This window comes from Pagrus pagrus (assembly GCF_965226575.1).
Source record: "Pagrus pagrus genome assembly, chromosome: 10".
NCBI classification, from domain to species: Eukaryota; Metazoa; Chordata; class Actinopteri; order Spariformes; family Sparidae; genus Pagrus; species Pagrus pagrus.
This window is the reverse complement of record NC_140194.1, coordinates 25,912,364-25,932,519: the sequence shown is the minus strand read 5'-3', so window position 1 is coordinate 25,932,519 and position 20,156 is coordinate 25,912,364. Positions and strand designations below refer to the sequence as shown.

At 43.8% G+C, this 20,156-nt stretch overlaps 1 protein-coding gene across 1 annotated transcript in view; it reads left to right on the top strand.

Annotated features, from left to right (window-relative positions):
• Positions 1–617: 617 nt before the first annotated feature.
• The window catches only part of cdh13 (cadherin 13, H-cadherin (heart)), a 398,586-nt gene continuing 379,047 nt past the window's right edge, over positions 618–20,156 (top strand). The window contains exon 1 of the mRNA XM_084364311.1: positions 618–886. Coding sequence (XP_084220437.1) covers positions 842–886 — 45 coding nt within the window. The 5' untranslated portion in view covers positions 618–841. The remainder of the gene's footprint in view (positions 887–20,156) is intronic.

Below are 20,156 nucleotides of genomic sequence, written 5' to 3'. Positions count from 1 at the left end.
TGAATGTTTCAAGATAATAAAGTCAGGAATTATTCAGCAGACTGTAACCTATAGTCTTGTCAACAGCAGAGCTCTTCTGGAACCATTACGTGGGCTCAGACAGTAGTTTTATTGTAATATCACACAATCCCGCTATCATCACTGAAGTTCCCTTCTCTCGGGGTGCCCTGCAGGCACCGCCGCTCCGTGTGCGTTCACACACGGAGCGCGTTTAATGGAGGCTTCCCGCGCGCCCTCACTCTCGCACCGAATATGAGATGATAGAAGCTGTAAATCACCTTTTTGAAAAAAAGAAGAAGAAGAAGAGGGGGGGGGTTATTGATGCTGGTGTAAGGGCTATAAACCTGTCTCATGATGAAGGGGGGTGACACCTGCATGTGATGGTGATGGATTCTCAAAAAGCTGCTGCTGCACCTGCCGATCAGTCCAAACTCCAGAGAATGAACAGAATTAAAGGGATGCAGACCCTCAACTTAAACAGAGGCGAGCCCCTCTCCTCCCTCCCCCTCCTCCTCCTCCTCCTCCTCGCCCTCTCCCTCCGTCTCAACTCCCTCCTCCGCCCCCACCCCACTGTCCTCCTCATAAATCTATTGGTTGTGGTCTCGGCTCCACTATCCAATGCTTTGCTGATCAGACTGCAGTTGTATTTGGGGGGGAAGTTGGCAGCTGGCGGCTCACAGCGAAAGGCTCTCCTCTCCGCTCCTCTCCTCTCTTCTCTTCTCCTCTCCTCTCTCCGGCGCTTGGACAGTGGAATTATGAGCAGAGCTGACCCAGCTTTCATCACCCTGTCTTGAATCTGCTTTTTTTTTTTTTTTATTCCCTGAGAAACTGAAACACGACCATGGAGATTGGAGTCCGCATCCTCTTGGCTTTCCTCGTCCCTCAGGTAAGACAGGAGAGAGGTGTCTGAGTGTGTGTGAGGGAGAGAGACAGAGAGAGGTTTGGGGACATTTTCACCGGAACGCAGAGCGATCCGGCTCTTGTGATGGGGGTTTTGGGGGCTTTTTTTAGGGAGGGAGGGGAAGCATCCGTCAGGTTTCGCTCGGGCTACTCATGGCGCAAATGGCTGGCTTGTCAAGTTTGTTCCGAGTCTTGCACATACACAACACAGCGAGTCACCTGCGCTGCCACATCCGAGAGCAAGTTTATTACCCCGCTGTTTCAGTGCCCCCCTCTGCGCGCACGGCTGCCCGTGGTCCGTGGCACCGAGAGAGGGAGAGAGGAGTGTCGGAGGTCTGCTGATTCCGCTGCGATCACTTTCGGAATGCCTTCCCCACATTTTGAGAGAGAGAAAAGGGGAGAGGGAGAGAGAGGATGGAGGAGAGGAGGGTGAGAGAGAGAGAGAGAGAGAGGAGGGTGTAGGTTATGTCTGTGTGCAAATCGCGGCTCCGGCTCTCTTGTCTCCAGTCGCATCTACATTCCGCTCAGCCACCAACTTGAACGTTTCTTTGGGCTTGCTTGTGTGTGTGTGTGTGTGTGTGTGTGTGTGTGTGTGGGAAGCACACAGGCGGATGGAGGAGAGAGAGAGAGAGAGAGAGAGAGGGAGGGGGAGGAGGGGGGTGTGAGAGCAACAGAGAGAAAGAAAGAAAGAAAGAAAGAAAGAAAAAGAGAGCTAACTTGGCTGCTCTGCCGTGTTATTTGTGGCGTCCTTCTGGGTATTTTGCTCAATCCATTGCTCTCCGCAGACTCGGACTCTCCCGGGATATTTAATAAAAGCCTTAATTCCCCACTGTGATAGAGCCACTCGTCCGTTTGATCTGACTTTAATATGCGGAGAGGGAGAGGTAATGGGAACAGCTGTTTCCGCCGCTCAACTCCCTTTAAATTGAGAAGTAAAGGCAGCTCCAGTTTGATCGTTTTTATGACACTTTTCTCCACTTTTGGGCTCCCGCTGAGGTGCCCTTGAGCAAGGATTAATGCGACTGCAGGGATGCTCTGCGCTGACCGCTCGCCCAGGACAGAATGAACACATATTCCCCTCACAAGATCAATACAAGTCAGCATTATAGTGAATACAATACAATATTAATAAAGTCCCCTGAACACTGTTTGAAGCTTGAAAGGTGGCAGGGTCCGCCACATATAAACAAGGTAAAGAAATGGTGTTGTCCTTAAAGGTCAGTGTGTTTAGTCACAAAAACGTTTGTTTGTTTAGTTTGTTTAGACATAAAAAACAAATCAGTCAATGAAGATCTTTCTCTTCTTCACAAAAACTACATACTGCACCTTTAAATTGAGTACCAGGCAGCAGCAGTAAAGGCTGCGCCATTTGATAATTTTTATGACACTTCTTTGCGCCTTTTGCCTCAGTCAGCTCGTCACCTGCCTCACTGAAGTGCCACTGAGCAAGGATGACTCCAGCTGCAGGGATGCTCCCCTACTTTCCGCTTTGACCACTGACCCAGCACAGAAAAAAAACATATTTTCTTCTAAAAAAGATCAATACAAGTCAGCATTAAAGTCAACGCCGCATGCTTAACTCTAATGACACTTCTCGTGGCACGCTGCGAAGGTTTAAGCGGCAGCTAATTTTAAAATAACCTAGCTGAGACAATTTCCAAACACAGCAACGACGGGAGTGCCCCGAAGCGTGGCAGGCAAACAGCTCATTTGGGAAGCTCTGTGCTGTTCTGCTGCTTCTCATTCTCTCTCCCTCCTCTTTCGCTCTTTCTCTCTCTGGATGTATTGAGAGGCTGCAGACAGCACAGCTCATTTTGTATTTCTTGTTTGACCTGTGGAGGCTTAGTGCACATTCTCTGCTGTGGATTATTCATTTTTAATTGGATGAGCCATCGGTTCACTTCCACGTTGTGGTTCGATCTTCTGATACGAGGCGATGATGATTCAAGCTAATAGTGCCTACAAAGAAATTATTTAACTCCATTCGTTATTGATTAGCCCCTGCCCCATCTTGCACAAGCCGCCCACATCTACACACACAGAGATGTGTTAGCGGAGCTCTGAGGAGGCTTTACCATTGACTAGATTCATGCTACTCGTTGTCTTTTCATGCTGGATAGCGTGTATAAGGGCTCTGAGAATCATTGGAAGCTATGGTTATCTCACTCATCATTGTGTATTATACTCAAATTGGTATGTTTTTGTTAACAAGGCCATTCTTGGCAAAATTCCTATTTACTAATCTTCTCTTTTAAACTTGAAATATGTAAATCACAGTCTTCAGTTCCTTGGCATTTTGCGATATGTACCACTGAAAAATTTTAGACATAAAGGAGACGTATTATGCTCATTTTACGGCTCATAATTTTATTTTGGGATACTACTAGAATAAATTTAAATAGTTTAATGTTCAAAAACCACATCAATTTCCTCATACTGTCCAGGGCTTCAGCACTGTGTTCCCCCTCTGTCTTAAACTCTCTGTTTTAGCTCCTGTCTCTTTAAGGCCCCCCACCCGAATTCCCAGTCTCCTCTGATTGGTCAGCTCACACATGCCTGAGCACCGCTAACAACAGCAGAGTAGCTGTGCTAAATCAGTTCTTACATGCCAAACTAGCTGCTAGGTATAAATTATGCAAATGTGTGACATGGTGACGTAATGTGATGTCATAAAGTCACAGAATTAAAGGCGGGACTACTGATGAGGCGTTTCAGGTGCATTGTTTTCTGTAGGAGAGAGGAGCTTCTGTAGACTCTGACCTTTTTAACTTTGTAGATCTTTAACATAAAACACTGAAGGAAAGGGGTAAAAACAAATGAAAAAGCATAACAGGTGTTAGAAAGTCACGATGTATTAATAGTGAAGAGAAGGCACGTTTTGTCCACTAGAAGGGCAACCTAGAGGGCACTTTATAATGTTTTATTGCTTTATCGACCATGGGTGCAGCCAAGAGGGCACTTGTTTTCAAACAGGGGGGCATAACATCGCCCTGCTGTGCAACCCCTGAGTGCACCGGTGCTCAAACAATATGCCAAAACTTGAGCAGGATAGATGATGTATGGTGCTGATTAACAGGCTGACCCAGCTCCATGGGAGTATCTCCATCCCCCTGGCTGTCCTCACCAGAAGCGGTAGCTGTAAATATTTTGAATACGCCACATGTAAATGATTCCACAAAGCAAATACAGCACAGATTGATGTAAACCACTGAAAACTTCTGCCATATGGTAACGTTTTCCCCTCCAGCGATCCAACGCTCAGCTCTCCAGCTTGTTCACACACACAAAACACATGCACATTTGTATTCAACATGTGAACACTACTCCATACTCCACCTGACTCATCATCCACATGAAAACTGTAAGAACTGCCTCACTCCCCTCTCAGAATCAGGAACATCCAGCCTCGATATGTTATAGTGTGTGGGTTTGAACAAGGTGCCCATATTTATAGATGCTCAGGTAGGGAGCCAAGTTCCTCTCTACAATAAGCTGCCATACACACCCATCCCTCACATACAGCCCCGTGTGGGCACACACACATACACGCACAAGAGCCACCACCACCACCACCACCACCAGCAGCAGCAGCAGCCCCCTCCTTGGCGATAAATCCCTGTTTTCCAAATGAAACGCTAAGCAGTCTCTCCGGGTGGAGCAATGATTCAGAATAAGCACAGCACAGCTGGGAGCTGCAGCTGCAAGGATTTTTATCCCCTTCCTTTTTCCTCCTTTTCCCACTTTAATTCCTACTCTCTGTCTTCCCTCCTCTTTGTCTGTCTAGTATATTAGTTGTTTTTTTTGTTTTACCCCCTCAGGTTTCACCCCCTCCTACCCAGTGAAACTAGTCTTTTAGCTTAATTAACCTGATTTACAAATCTTAATCCCCCCTTTTATTTCCTCAAAATCCTCAGTGCCATTTACTCTCTTCACTCCCTCTCTCTGCTTCCTCTTCTCTACATCTCTCTCACGAGGAGACGGCGGATGACAGTTATACTCACAGTTTAAATTCTGGGCTGGCACCTGGGCGTGTCCAAGGGAAGATTTGCTGTCATGGACGTTTATGGGCGCAGTGACCAACGGACTGTTAAAGTTCCTGTTTAAGCAGCAGCAGCCACCGAGAGAAGGACACAGATGGAGAGTGGAGGGAGTTCATGGTCTTAAGGAAGAATGTTTAAAATGTGGCGCTGACAGTTGCCGTGGTGTCCTTGTTGCCACATATATACACAAATACACATAAACACCTGGAGATGCCTGGCACCCTCACCTGGCCCTATAGGCAATTCATTGATCTAGAATTATCACAAAGAGAGCGGACAAGGCTGTTCCTTTTATTATTTAAGAGTGCAGCAACAGGTGTGAGATATGGAGGTCCTTGCTGTGCTCAATAATACCATACTGAATGATGTCAATCTTTTCTTCATTGAAAGGTAAAGCAATTTCACATCTACCAGGAGGTCTACTGTTCAGTCGTATCCCCCCCGTATGCTTCCTGTGGTTTCCTCTTCCTGTACAGTCAAAATGGAGCCATGTAATGAGCACTAGTTTCTAAGATGATTTGTCCTTTCAACATGGACCCCAAGCTGAGGTCTTGTTTCGACCAAGAAAGCTTCTGCATGTGTGGCATCCTTTCAGACCTGCCGTGCTGTTTCAACTATGGGCTTTTTGTAATGGAGTCTGGGTAAGGGGCAAAAGTATGACGCACCAAAAAGGCTAATGGTGATGTTAATGAGGAACGTCAGTCATTAAGGCAGAGTGATTTCTTTCCTTTCCCTCTTCTGTTCTCTTGTCTGTCTTCCAGACCCTCGCTGGCGTTTCAGCTCCCAGCGTCAAACTGCTGGAAGAAACGGTTAGAGTTCTGAAAAAGATTGCAGAGAAGTTTGCAATTGAACAGCCTACAGAGACACGCAAACACTCAGAATAAAAGAGAGCATGAAATGGGTCAAATGAAAGTAGCCCAATACCAATCTAGATGTTGCTGTCTAAATGTACCCTGGTGTTTTTGTTGTTGTAAAAATTGGCTGGCGAATAGGCTCCTTAGTACAGTGCTTTGAGGTTTCACTCTCCTTCCCATTCTACTTATCTTTGCTGTTCCTGTGCAGCCAACCACAGTCTGGACAGTGCTCTGAGGGCTGTTTTTTGTTCTTGATGGAAAATCTAACTCAGTAAATGAACAGACTGACAGACAGACACACAAACACGCATGTATGCACACCTACCCAGGACACAAGTTTCTAACCAGTGCTTGAAGTGAAAAAAAATAAGTGCTGGAACTCATTCACATTGGCTTAGTTGTTGTGGAGGAGGATGCTCAAGCCGCCCACAGAGCGACCTGCCCTCCCAGATATTCCCGGTCTGTACTGGTTCGACTATGTTGGCGTGTGTGCATCCCTGGATAGGCCTTCTTTCTCTCCCCTCTTCTTTTAGTGTATCGCACAAGGTACTTCAAGAACCTACGGAGAAATGCAGGCAGGCGATGATAGGAAGAGTCATGCAGTGCCCCCTGTTAAGGCAGTTTATTTAGGGCCATTATGAATCGCTGAGAGAAACTGATATGGTGAGGGCAGCGATGAGTACCGGCAGCTTGTGAGTAGTGCCGATGCACAAGAAAAAGTCAGGGTACGCCAAAGGGTAGAATGTAAAAGAGCTGCCACATGCTGTGTACATGTGAACATGAGCATCTGGTTAAATTTTAAAACGGGGGAGTAAACTTTTAAAAAGAAAGTTGTAATGTAAACACATTTTCTGCATTTTTGAAACTACGTAAGTAGTCAAGAAACCTCCACCTGCACTCTAGATTAGTCAGATTGAGGGTCCTATGAAAACCAAGAATGGTGGGTAAAAGTGGGTAAACTCTTAATGTCTGTTGGTTAAACTGTCCAACGTTAAGAATGATAAGCTCAGGTGTTCAAACCCTCCACTACTGAAATCAACAAGCATATTACTAGCCATGTTAAATCCTGAAGAGCAGACCCTTTGATTCAGCTCCTTTGCAAATGTCCAATCAGTGAGCTAACTGTCAGGGATCAGGTTTTTGGTTAGTTGTTTCCTCTTTTATTTATCAATCAGCAACCAGTTATAACAGAACCAACTCAAAGGGTGGTGCAAAAATGTTAAATTTTTCGTAATACTTGTTTTTGTCAATTGCAAAAATTGGTAAAATAATCATTGATATAGGATGCTTAAAACAGAAGTAGACATTGTTTCAACTTTCCCCCCTCCCAGCGGCCCTGTGGTATTACTGTCGGTGCCGCTGTCACAAACAGTGTAAGCAACATGGCTGCTCTGGCTACTGTTCAAAGCAAAAAACAACAGTAAGATTCACAATTTGGCCTGGAAACCCAGATCTGAGTGCTATGAAAAGGCAGAGTAAAACACCTGTTTGTATGAATAAGTAGGTAGGTTTTGTTTACTGATCTAGTAGAAAGAAAGCTGGTTTTGTCCTGCTGGTAAGGGGGAACACATATCAGCAGGGGATCAACTTTGATATAATACCAACGCTCTCCACTGAGTGAATGCCCTTGCGTTCACTCTTGTTTCACCTCAGTTTCTATCACTCTCCCTCTCACCGTCTTTACCTCCTCCATCAGGGGGGTTCTTTTTCTTTTGCAGTGTAAAGTTTCCACAGTTATTCCAATTGTTCCATCTTTACCTGGGGATGGCAACCAGGGAAAACAATGCCTCGTCCTGTTTTGGTTGCGCAGTGGTAGATGCTTTTCCTTTGTGCCGTGATGGTGCATTCATTTCCCATCCCGGTGGGAAGCCTTAATAGCACGGTGAACGCAGGTGTATAGGGAACCAATCGATACGCAGATGGTGTCATTTTTCTTTCATTTCTTTGTGGGGAAGGTATGATGAAAAGCTTATTTTTAAGGAGACAGGAAAGTGGGGAAACAAAAACAAAACTTTGCTCCCTCTAATTGAAAAATGGGACCTATGCCCTTGCACCATTTTGTTTTTTTAACGGTGAAGTCTGAAACAGAGACTTACCAGGGAGTTTTTTAAAAATGTGTCCGTGTGTTCCCCTGTGACTTTGGTTGAGCAGCCGCGCTGTAATAGGCTATAAGGTTAAACACTATCTTAACTCCACTGTGGTAGGTTGTGACCTTTGAGGGAAACACAGTCTTCTTCAATCTTCTCTCCCTCGACGTCGCCGCCGCGCTCTCCCGAGGAAGGGAGTCGATGAGAGGAGGATGAAGCGAGGGCCGATGAAAGATAGAGATAGTAAGAGTACCAATTATAGTAAATATGTACCCTTAGCGCGCCATTAGCATCAGCTCGTATTTGACATAAATGGTCTAATTATGCAAAACGCCAGTGGACACTGCATGGTGTGATCGTGTAATGTTGCCAAGTGGGAAAAAAAGGGGAGAACACCCTGCGTCCTAGGAGAGTGGATTAATGGCTTATTTGTAAGTACTGATGAGTTTTAGTAGCAGTGAAGAGACAGACAAACACGCACAGACACACACACAAACACACAAACACACAAACACACACACACTCACCCGAGGCCTTAGTAACCATGTGTGAAGGACACAGAGGTACAATGTGATGCTGTCCCTCGAGTTGATCACACTTTCAATTCATTTTGTTCTCTTGTCAATTCTGCGGTCAGACGAGCAAATGAACAAGCGCTCAGATAAAGCGGGTGTCAGACAGACAAAGAGCCATATAGATGAGATAGAGATAAGGGCTGCAAAAAAAGCCGCCGAAAGAACAATCCCCTGACGACCACATACTTAAGTCTGCCTGCGCGAGGAAGAGCGATGCCGTTAACACCCCTCCTCTCTCAGTTTCGCCTCGTCCCTGCCTCTTCCTCCTCCTCCTCCATCCGCTCTCACAACACTCTCTGTAACACATTACAGATATTCATGAGTTATTCACCCGCTCTGTTCGTCTGTCTCTTCGCCACACTCGCGAACATCCAGATATGTCCTCCCCTCTCTTTTCCCTGTCGCACACAAAAGCACAGGCTCGAGCCTACATTTGGCAGGAGGCACAAGTGTCTTTTTTTCGGCGCGACTCCTCTCTATTGCCACGGAGTTTGTGTGAAGCCGCCAGCAGCACAGTGGGAGTATTCATGTGAAAGGGCTGGTACTGCGGGGTCCCATCTCTTCCGCAAGAGTAGTTTTGCTCATCATAGTAGCAGGCGTTGATATTGTGAGTTGCATTAGAGTGCTGCAGATCATCCTTGAGTCATGGATAAGGGCCACTTAGCACAGGTATTTGAATAGCCACCTTTTCATCACTGAATTTATTGTTAATTGTAACCAAAGGGTCAATAGAGGGAGACGCCAGCTGCACTTGATCTATTTTTCACGAGTGTATTGGTAGATGAGTTGCTCCATAGCTGTGTTTCTGCAGGGAGATGGTTCCGGCTGTAGCGGTGCATTCCTTAATTTAAAATGCTAATATGTTATTAACTTTAGTGTAATAGGCATCTCGGCGTGGAAACACACCACCAGGTTTCAGCTTAGCTTAAAATTTGGATGAACACCTAAAAGAAGATGTCTGTGGTTTATTTTTTTTTCTTGTTTCATTTGAGGTCCTCAGCGTGGAATTGTTTTTCAGGGTGGCACCTGAAGAGTTTAATGAGGTCTAGAAACCACTGAGCGTTTATCTGTACACTGAATGGAGAGTATGTGAAGCATGTCCTGCGGTATGCTTACTTTGCTCTATTCCCAATAGATTTCTACCTCCAGCATACTAATATGGAGTTTTTTGCTCAAAATGCAGCTAAAGTAGAAACTCAACTTATTAAAATCATTTTAAAAAATGCTTGTCTTTGACCTTGGTCGAAACCAACGTTCAGCCCAGATTATCTGGTAATGCCAGGGGTAAGCAGATCCATATGTAAATCTTCTGAACTGCTTGCAGAGTGATCTGGCCCGCCCCAATTACACTGCTCAAAATTAGTTAGGGATATTGGGATATGGGTGCATATACGCATGTGTAGGTTTTGCAGTAAAGTCAAAATGAAATGTGTTAAACAATTCAGGTATGTCCCAGAATAAAACAATCAAATACCCCCAACTAATTTTGAGTCGAGTATTTCAAACGTGTTTGATATTTAGGAGTTAATCTGAAGTTTCTGCTGTGCTTCTGACGCCTCCGTGCCGATGATGATGTTTCAGGTCATCCATTTGTCAGAGGTCACTGTGATCTTGCACAGCATGTTTTTAGCCTTGAGTGAAGACTTCATATGGTATTTATGACAAATTTCAATAGGATAAAAATGAACTGATGACATTTTATATCCAACAGGTCAAAGGTCAACTTCACTGTGATATAATGACCATTTTTCACACTGAGTCCGACACTGAGTTGGTGACACTAATCATGGTTGCCCACCTTCAAACTGTGGTTATTAGATCTTTTGTGCTGTCAGATTGAACATGTGTGTGAAGCATCCACACTGGCTGGAATTTGACCGTTTTTGTTTCTCTCAATGAACTTATACACTAACAGACATATAGCAGTAGACCACCACAAGCTCAGTGGTTTTGCTGACATTGAGCAGATGTATCACTCCTCCGTAAAAAATAGTCCCTAAGTGATGTTTCTCACTGGAAATTAACTATAGTCATAACTTCCACTTTGCTGAGAACTACTCTTAATACTTTTTATTGAATTCCCTCAAAGTCGTACTACGTGTATTGAATGAGCCTGGACAGACATGGATGTAATTAACCCGTCGGAGTGACTGCTTCTGCCAGTCTGAGGTCAACTCAAGCTGTCATCCTCTAGTATGTGAAGTAAATTAGGTCTCCAAACTAACAAACATTCATGGCCTGGAGGCAAAAAGTACTATGCTTGATAGATATGACAGTTAAAACCTCACCTACATTTCTCGCCGAAGAAAAGAAAACCAATGCTGACTGTGTCTCCCCAAACATTTCCTCATCCAGACACATTTAGCCTTGTCGTTGCATCAATTCAGCCTCCATTTTATTCACATATGCTTCCCCATGAGATCACAAGAGATGGCGCATATTCGAGATCAGAGAGAAGAACATCTGTGAAGTCAAACAACTACTTTACAGTGAAGAAGTTTCACAGACAACCTCATCTTTTATTCCGATGCCAATCAAATCAAATTGTTATTACAGTATGGCGGTGAAATAAAAACAGAAAGAGAACCAGCTGTGCTGAAATGCAGTCCAGCGTCTAAACTCTGAAGGGAATCCAAACTTTATGTGTTTCAGCGTTTGTCCTCGACTGTGTTAGAAAGTTATCGACTCAAGCGTTGCATCTGCATTGCAGTCTGTTTTTGCATACATACATACACATACAAACATACACATTTGATTTGCAAATGTCTGACAGAATAGAAGATTAGTTGATGGCAGAGAATTGCGTCATGCTGATTAATCATGAATGTTGTTTGGGGTGCATTCTGTATGCACACAAACACAAACACTCACAGGTTATTTCTGTTGAGAAGTGCACTCAGAAAAGCTTCTCTAAACCGCCGTGACTGTTTTTGTGATTCTTTCCAACAACAATTCTTTGTTGGCACTTGTTTTTAATGCGCTATTTTCCATTTGATTCAGAACTGATCCCAGGGTTAGTGTTAGGAAAACAAATCAGATGCTGTATTACTGTAGCAGATAAACAGTGCTGCACCCGTTTCCTGCAGATATCAAGGAGGCTGAGAACGCTACATTTAGTCTGAAACCTGGATAATCATACAAGATGTTCCATCACCTTGACTTTAACATTGTTTCCAAAGCTCTGGTGGAAACTGATCCTCTGATGTGCCACTTTAGTCTCGGAGCATGTGATGTGGTTGTTTGAAGGCGTCGGCCCTACTTTTTCTTTCTCTCCCAACGTGACTCTGGGGTTTTTCACTTCACTCCGTGTTCAGCAAGAGTCTTTGAAGTAATCAAATCCCTCACTGCTGTTGAACGGAACTGATAGCTGAGAAGGTCTTCCTGACTTTTAGGAGAAAATCACTCCAGCTTACTCATATTAACCTCCTTTCTCTTTGCTGCTCCGCCGCGTTTCTTCACCCATCTTTCTTTTCATCTGCTCACTACCTATTCCAGCATGTCTCTCTCGTCTTTTCCTTCCTCCCTTCAGTCGTTAGGTAATCCACACAAGATCGCATGAGCAGTTACAATCTTCTCTCCCTGTATGTTCACTCCCATTCGCGCTTATCCCTGCTTCAGTGTTACAGGAGACTTCAGGCTGGAGAAATATTTGACCTGTGAGAAGAAATCAATGTTCTTGTCTGCACTGATCCATGCAGTACCCCCTCTGCTGCCTAGATGGCGACAAAATGCCAGATATTATTGAAAGGGAAATCAAAGATAATTGCTCACTCAGATCCAGTCAGTATTCAAACTCTGTGTGCGTGCATGTTTAGGTCTTTGTGCATGTTTCCTCTTACATTTATGCCAGCGTGGTCCTTGGTAAGAGTGTTTTGCAAAAGTGCTTTATAGCGACAGAGTGGCCATTTACACTCCTGAACCTTGCTGTCAAGAAACAGACAGGGACTGAAGGACTCATTTGAAGCGAGCACACAAAGCACTATACGCAGGCAGGTCGCTTCAAGGCAATTAGAATAGCTCTTCCCACTTATTGCTTTTGATGTCAGCGTGTGGGGGAATGAGAGAGCCAACTTTTGCCTGCCACTGACAGAGAGGGCTGCCACTTCAGTTGAATTCCTTTAGACACAATTAATGTCGTCCCCTATTCAGAGGTTTATCTCATATTAATGCAGGCAAGGCCAAGGCTTTGAGCGTACAAATGAATTAAATGAAGGGGCAAAAAGAATTAAGCGGAAAAAAAGCCAAGCCAAAACGGACACTATTAGATTGGTAATGACAGTTTCACGTACTGGTTTGACTGTATTCTTAAGCAGGTTCATGCTCTCTTTGAGTGGCATCCTGATGATCCTCACTTTGATGTTACTTTCATGCAATATTAAGGCCAAGGATCGTTGTCAAGCCGCTGTGTATGATACTTTCAATACATGCCGGTTTCCGTATGTACACAGTGAAGAGCTTTTTTCATTTCAAATGAAAGGATTCTCATCTACAAAGCTGCCTCTTCCCATTGCTCTGATGGCACAGACAAAAGGCCTACTTGCGAGTATCGTTAGTCGTTAAGAGACCATAGGCTATTTCTGGGGGAAATGAAACGTTGTGGGGACTTAAAAGACAGATGTGATGGGTTTTGAGATGATACAGAAATCTCTTTGATCAACCTGTCTTGTGTTCTCCATCAATAATCCAACTCGCACTGAGAGCACTTCCGAGTGTCAACCACGTGATGTCTTTTTAAGAAGTTTTTTTATCCCAACTTTTACCTTGTTGAAAATGCGTTGGTCTATTCGCTCGGTGCGCTTTGTCTGTGCTTCATTATCAAATCCATTCCACCTTTCTTATTGGGATAATTCCCAAATTAATGAAACTCCATAACAAGTTTTCATTGCTGCCTCGCGTCCAGGCAGATTGACACATAGCACACACACACATGGGCACACTGCTCAGGGGTAAGTAGTCAGTGATGCCCGAATGCCAGGCAGCTGAGTTTAGGTGGGGTCACATACTGTCACCGCAAAAAAGCCTTGATCAAAGAGAGAAAACTCGGTGGGAAGAAGGGAGAGAAAGAAAGGAACGAAATGAAGAGGAAAAGAAGGAACAAGTGAACTACACAAAAAAGGGTGAAGGATATCCAGGTAGAGGGAAGCTCTAGCTGTAAGCTTTTATTTGTTATCTCTAAATCTTTTAAATGTTACTGTAATGCCCCTATTACATTAGTTGATACAACTGGGCACCTGATAATTGGGTCAATTGAGTCATGTTATGAAATGTATTCAATCAAGAACAGCAAAAGCACCAACCCCCGTGAGTTAATGTTTTTGCTCAACTGTGTCACATTAATTGAGATATTTCATATTTCATAGGTAATTCTAGCCAAATAAAGTATATATATCAGGGACCTGTGCCTCGGAGCTATTATAAATTAGTCATCAAACACATTTCAATACTTACCAGAAACCAGAAACTAGAAACCCCCAGAAACTTGCTTCCTACGCCCATGACCGTAACAACCATGTGGTGTGTAAACTGCCCATTAGCTTCCAATTGTATATGTTGCCCATGTGTATCCATACCCTACCTTCTATTTGCATACTTTAATCTAGAGGGACCCTTCTGAGTTCCAGGAATTTGTCCTGCAGACCTGAAGTAATTAAAACATAGAGTTAGGGCACGGAGCTCTCAATCCATTTGGATAAGTGCTTCAACAGCTTTTAGGAAGCACACTAAAGGGCTTTTGGTGATGTTGGTTGTGCTGTGAAGCTCATGGGAAGGCTGAGGCGGCTGTAATGAAGGCAAAAGATGAGACTGTGGCTTTGACTAACCTGGCAAGGTGAGCGCAGTTATTTCCATAGAGACACTGCATCCACCCCCTCACACACATGCTGTGACTAATTCCAACAACTGAAAAATGCATGGTTGTCAAGAAAAGCAAGGCTGATTATCAACTCATGAAAGTATTATACCAAGTTTTCACCTGACGGCAGTGATATGCACCCATAATTTAAGAGCCGGCCTCCGCCCTTCTCATTATCCAAACTTCGCCTCTCTTATCAGCTATAGGGGAGCTGCAGCCGTGCTATAGGCTTCCTGCTGCAGAGATTCTCTGAGGAGCGAGCTGACTGGATTTGATTTTCATTAGGATTGCATGTCTTCACTGTCACATCCTCTCCCCACCTTGCACGCTTTACTGGACACAATTTTCCGCTGTGGTGGCCCCCATACTGACGGCTTGGTTTTTCATGCCGCAGTAGAGTCACACCGGGTGGCCGGTTATCAGTGCATTCACCATTACAGGGACCCGTGTGGTTGACCTGCTCAAAGAGGGCTTTTCTGCCTTTCCTGGAGTCCCACTAGGAGATACGCTCTGCTGCTGTGCCGGGACAAGCCACCTACAGAATTACAGGAACTCTAGCGGCTGTCACAAGTCAAACAGTGTACTGCACCGACCTGGGATGTGTAGGTCACACACATCCTCACGCACACACACACTGTTGACAGTTGAAGGCTGAGACAGTGCAAGCTGCTGATGTTACTGCTCCGCAGAGGGTTTGAGAGATCGATGGGAGATAATTATTTCTAATGGAGCCAGAGGAGAAAGGAGAGTGTCCTTTTCAGCCAAAGCCTCTGTGTGTGTGTGTGTGTGTGTGTGTGTGTGTGTGTGTGTGTGTGTGTGTGTGTGTGTGTGTGTGTGTGTCTGTGTGTGTGTGTCTGTGTATGTGTGTACACATGGCACCTGAGTATTTGACTGAGACATTTTTTCTTTGGGAATTAATTAACCACAAAATGAAGGGACTGGCCATTTCTGATATTACATATCCTCCATGCCAGAACTGGCAACCTTCAGGTTTAAAAGTCAAATGCTAAAAATCGATGTGTCAATAAGTTATGAAACTCTGATTTTCTCTTAGTGTCAGTTTCCCCATTGGCATACTTCCCATTTCAGATTGGTGGTGGCTGCAAATTGTGTTTAATAGTCAGATTTTTACCCAAAATTACACATTATCAGTGAGATTATCCATCCCATTTTACCTGGTTTGTAAGAGAAGACATACCAACATATGTCTCATTTGATTTTTCACAACAAAACAATAACCAGCATGAGTTATTCATATTCGCTAACACTTTAGATTTCCAGTTAAGGCTGTGCTTTGCCTTCTTTGAGAGTATCTTTATCTCCAGAGCTTCACAGCAACTTATGTTTGGGTATTGAGGACAAGAACATGCACGCTCGTTACAGCTGCAGTGTGTTCCCACCAAGAGAGGACATGGGCTTAAATTAACATGGCTCTCTTCCTGTGATTTATGATGTTCTGCCTTGGCCTAGTATGGCTCCCTCACAGTGCAGGCAGCCTCTCGCTGTCTGTTGCAGACAGCTACAGTATGTCACCGTGCTCACACAGCCTGGACATTTTGTAAAACGCACGCACGCGCACACACACACACACACACACACACACACACATACACACACACACACACACACACACACACACACACACACACACACACACACAAACTCAGAAACATTCTCATGTGATACACTAATTATAGTGGAAACTATGGTTATTCTGCTAAATTTGTGTAGGTACATATACTTGACGGTACTGCAGATGAACATGGATAAATTACTGATGTGGTGAATTATGGTTCAAGTATCCTATAAAGCATTTTGTGAAGTATTGGTCTTGCAGACAGTTAGATGAGGGGATTGATTCCACTCAATTTTGTAAAGTTTCGCTAGGGGAGATGGTTAGCTTAGCTTACTGTAAAGACTGGAAGCAGAGAAAACAGTTTGTTTGGTTCGGTCCAAAGCAAAAGAATCCACATAGTTCCAGCACCTTTAAAGGAGCAATATGTAAGAGTTGGCCACCTGTTGAATTTGTACTCTGAACAACTCCAAACACCTGAGGAGTTGGCCCTCCTGTGTTGTGCCATTCAGTGATGGAGAAGTTGTTTTGTCTCCACAATGTACAACTATGTGCAGTCCTGGCTGCATTGAACAGCATAAACTACATGACTCTGTTTATGTCTGGGTGTTTTGTCAACACAGGTCCTCAGGTCAAGACTCAAGTGCTGTCCACCTACATCTGAAGGAGAAAAATCATTCCTTTGAGGACAACAATTTAAACATCTTGGCCAGAGAAGACAGATGATTTGAAAGAGGAGAAAGGGAATCCATCTTTGTCAAACTGGAATGACTGTCTTTGAACAGAGGAGGTGGCCTACAATACAGCACTCAGAATTACCACTGAGAAGCTTCATCGACCTTAAACAAAATTCTTTCATATTGCATTTAAAGCTCAGTAATCCATACAATACATCTTGTTTGTTTAATATGTAGAAAATGAACTTTAGAAACTACAGTACAAAGGAGTCTCTAACCTAGAAGTAGTCTAATGCATAACTCTGTAAATCCATAACTTATTATTTTTTATTTTCAGTTTTTCTAACAAACAAACAAGATTTAACATGTTAAAAAGTCAGCTTTTAGGGTGCTGGTGGAATCATTAGCAGAGCTCACCTTACGTCAGGAAAAGGATGGAAAGAAAAAGACTAATTAGGGAACCAGTTTCAGCTCAAATGACGAGCAAACAGTGTAATAAGCTTGTAATGGAGCAGAATAATGTACAGATAAAGGCAGGAGTACCAGTGCTTGTGGCTACGGCCATTCAGAGCAGTAAGCAGCAGCGACAGCAGTGTTGAGCAGTGGCACTTCAATCAGATAACATGGTGTGCTCTCTGCTACAGACATCATACAGTAGTGAGCAGTTAAGGAAGCTGGGGGATTTTAAAGCTGCAAGAGCACAAAGTCACTTGAGAGGGGGAGGTAAGAATATTCAAACTGCTTAATATTTTGTGTGTGTGTGTGTGTGTGTGTGTGTGTGTGTGCGTACGTGCGTGCGTGTGTGTGGACTGCTTTACTCAAACACCTCGTAGGCCTTTGATTCTCTTTCTCACCTGGGCTCAGCACAAACTATGAAACAGTACAAAGTAAACATTGTACTTGAGCTTTAATAGCGTCGCTCTCTGAGGCAGAGGACTCAACCGTTGTAATTCTCAAATAACTTGTTGTTAATAACAAGACTGCAGCGTTCACCACGGGTACTGAGCTTTATTCTAAACATTAACTAACCAAAACACTTAGAAAAGGTAATGCATATGTCAAGTGTTTGACTCCACCGTGGGCTCTTCTTGATGACTCTCAACATCAAAAGCACAGGCAATTTATTCTCTCTCTTAGTCTGAATGTGAAGAGGCGCTAGCACTTAACTTTGTTTTTGCAGTGGGTGGGTGGAAGCTGCTTCTGCTGTTCTATGCTCAAGTTGGAAAGTAACTTAGCCAAGAAGTGATAATGACTGTGTGGGTGAGCAGACGATCAAATGATGTTGCCAAAATGAGAAAGAATACGATGTAGGTTATGAGCCTTTATCCAGTTTTTTTTTTTTATTATACGAGAATAAGAGTTCAGAAATCGTACCATCCCTGGAATCTTTGTTTAATCAAAAGTGAAGTGGGCTAAAGAGGTGGTATGGTGGTATTATATTCTTAAAATGTTGTGCGCAAATATAAATGTTGCTGGATGGAGTGCAGATCAGACCAGTCACACTGGGAATTAGAATTCAGTACTTCAGCTCTTTTTTTATTTCTTGTTCTTTTTTAACTCAGAGGTGGACACTTGAGCTGCCAACTCATACTTCAGGCGCACTTAAGGTGCAAATGAATTGACTTCAGGCACGGATTGGAGCTCTTAAAAGAGTACACTGATGTAGAATTTCACTCCTACAACCTTGTCTGACTCATGATAGATAGATAAAATTTATATAAAAGAAAAGTCTATCAAAATCAATCGAGCAGAACCAGAGATTCATTATTCATTCACCTTCATTATCCATAATGCAACTGAACGGCCAACAGTTCAGTGAGATTTGTGTGGGTTACTGTATGTAAGTAGCAGCTCCTGTAGCCTCAGGCTACCATGTCTGGTAAGCACACCTCTTGTTAACTACACAGCCCAGAGGAGTTAAGTCAGAGTTCATCTTTAAGGTTTTTAGGAACTAATTCTATTGATCTTGCCAGATACTGTACGTTAGCTGCTAACCTCTTTCAAATACAGCTCTTGCATTCACTTGTATTGTTTTCATGACAAAGTGCACCTTAAAATGGTACCAACATTCATTGCATTTTGTTGGCCCTGTACCCCTTTCATGGTCTTCATCATATACCACCCATTTTTACTCAATTCCATGAAACAATATTTTACCTGCATTAAGTTTCTAGAAATGGCCATATTGTTTTCTGAACCATGACTCCATATCAAAGATTATTAGACTCTTGACTTAACTTGAGGCTTGGTACTGATACCTGGACTTTAAATTGAAGAGCTGACACTTGATTGCATTTTGTGACTCATGACGATGTCTTGTTGAAAACACTGAAATCCTAGGCTTTATCTGCCATGTGTATGTTTGTCTGAGCGTGTTCATCTGGATCCAACACTGTTTTAATTGCCCCCACAGAGCCTGAGTAGTATCGACAGGATTTTATATCATTTGCGTTTGGGTTGTACTTGATGTACATTTGTATACCAGTTGCCAATCAGAAGAGGCAACAGATGTTCCTCATTTGCTCTCATCCCATACTGCCCACTCTAAGACGCACAGGCTCACATCTGTAGAAAGTGCAAATGAGCATCTGTGGACGCTCGATATTTCCGCCGTTCTGCGAAGAGCTCACAGCTGGAGTGAGCCTTATTTTAGCAGCATGGGTCCAGGACATGCACATGTTTTTACACATGCAGGCAACCATGCTCTTGGTCTGCACGCTTGAGCTACGCTACATAAATGCACTTTTTCAATGTGAAAGCTTCTCCTCACTCAACTCAGCTGAATTTAACTTAGTTTTGCTTTTATTCATCAGCTTGGACTTAATCCCTGATGCCCCAATTTTGCCCTGGAAAGGTCAAACGCCTCTCGGCATCTCATTCTCCGTCTTTCTTACTATCTCATTCAAATGTTCATTTTGCTCACTTCTACTCTCCCATCTCAATGCAAGAACTGAATCATCTTCCTCTGGCTCCCTTGTGCAAATGATCAAGAACCTTCTAAGAAGTAATAATGCATACCGTGGAGCTGCTGTGCATTCACTACACAAAATTACCAGTCCGTCCAGCAGCTGTCCTGCTTCAGGCTCAATGTGCTTAAAGATGCAGAGTGGAAGAGACAGATGAAGAGAGAGGGCAACTAAGAGAGGACTGTTGAGTGGAGGTAATGATGGTAGAGTGGTAGAAAAGGTGAGGCAGGTGGAGAGTGGGAGAAAGAAAAGAGATAGAGAATTTACGGAAAATGGAGGCTCTGTGGCAGCGCTGATGTGTGGACGATGGGTGGACAGGGTCGTTGAGTTGTGGCTCTGAAATGGGTCCTGACAGAGTCATTTCTCAAGTGGAGATTTACCCAGGCTCTTTCCAGTGTTGGAAGGACGAGAGTGAATGACCCTTTCCACTTGTCATGAATATTTATTTGCTGAGCGCTTTCACAGGCTGCTCCGTAGAATGACAAATCCTGGTCAACTACCTATATTCTGTTCCCATCTCTTTCTTCTCCTCTTTCTTCTCCTCTTTCCATCTGCGACTGCCCCCTATCCAATCTATGGGTCTGTTTGAAGAATTTGGAACATTCAGATAGGGGTTACACGTAAAAAAGGCAG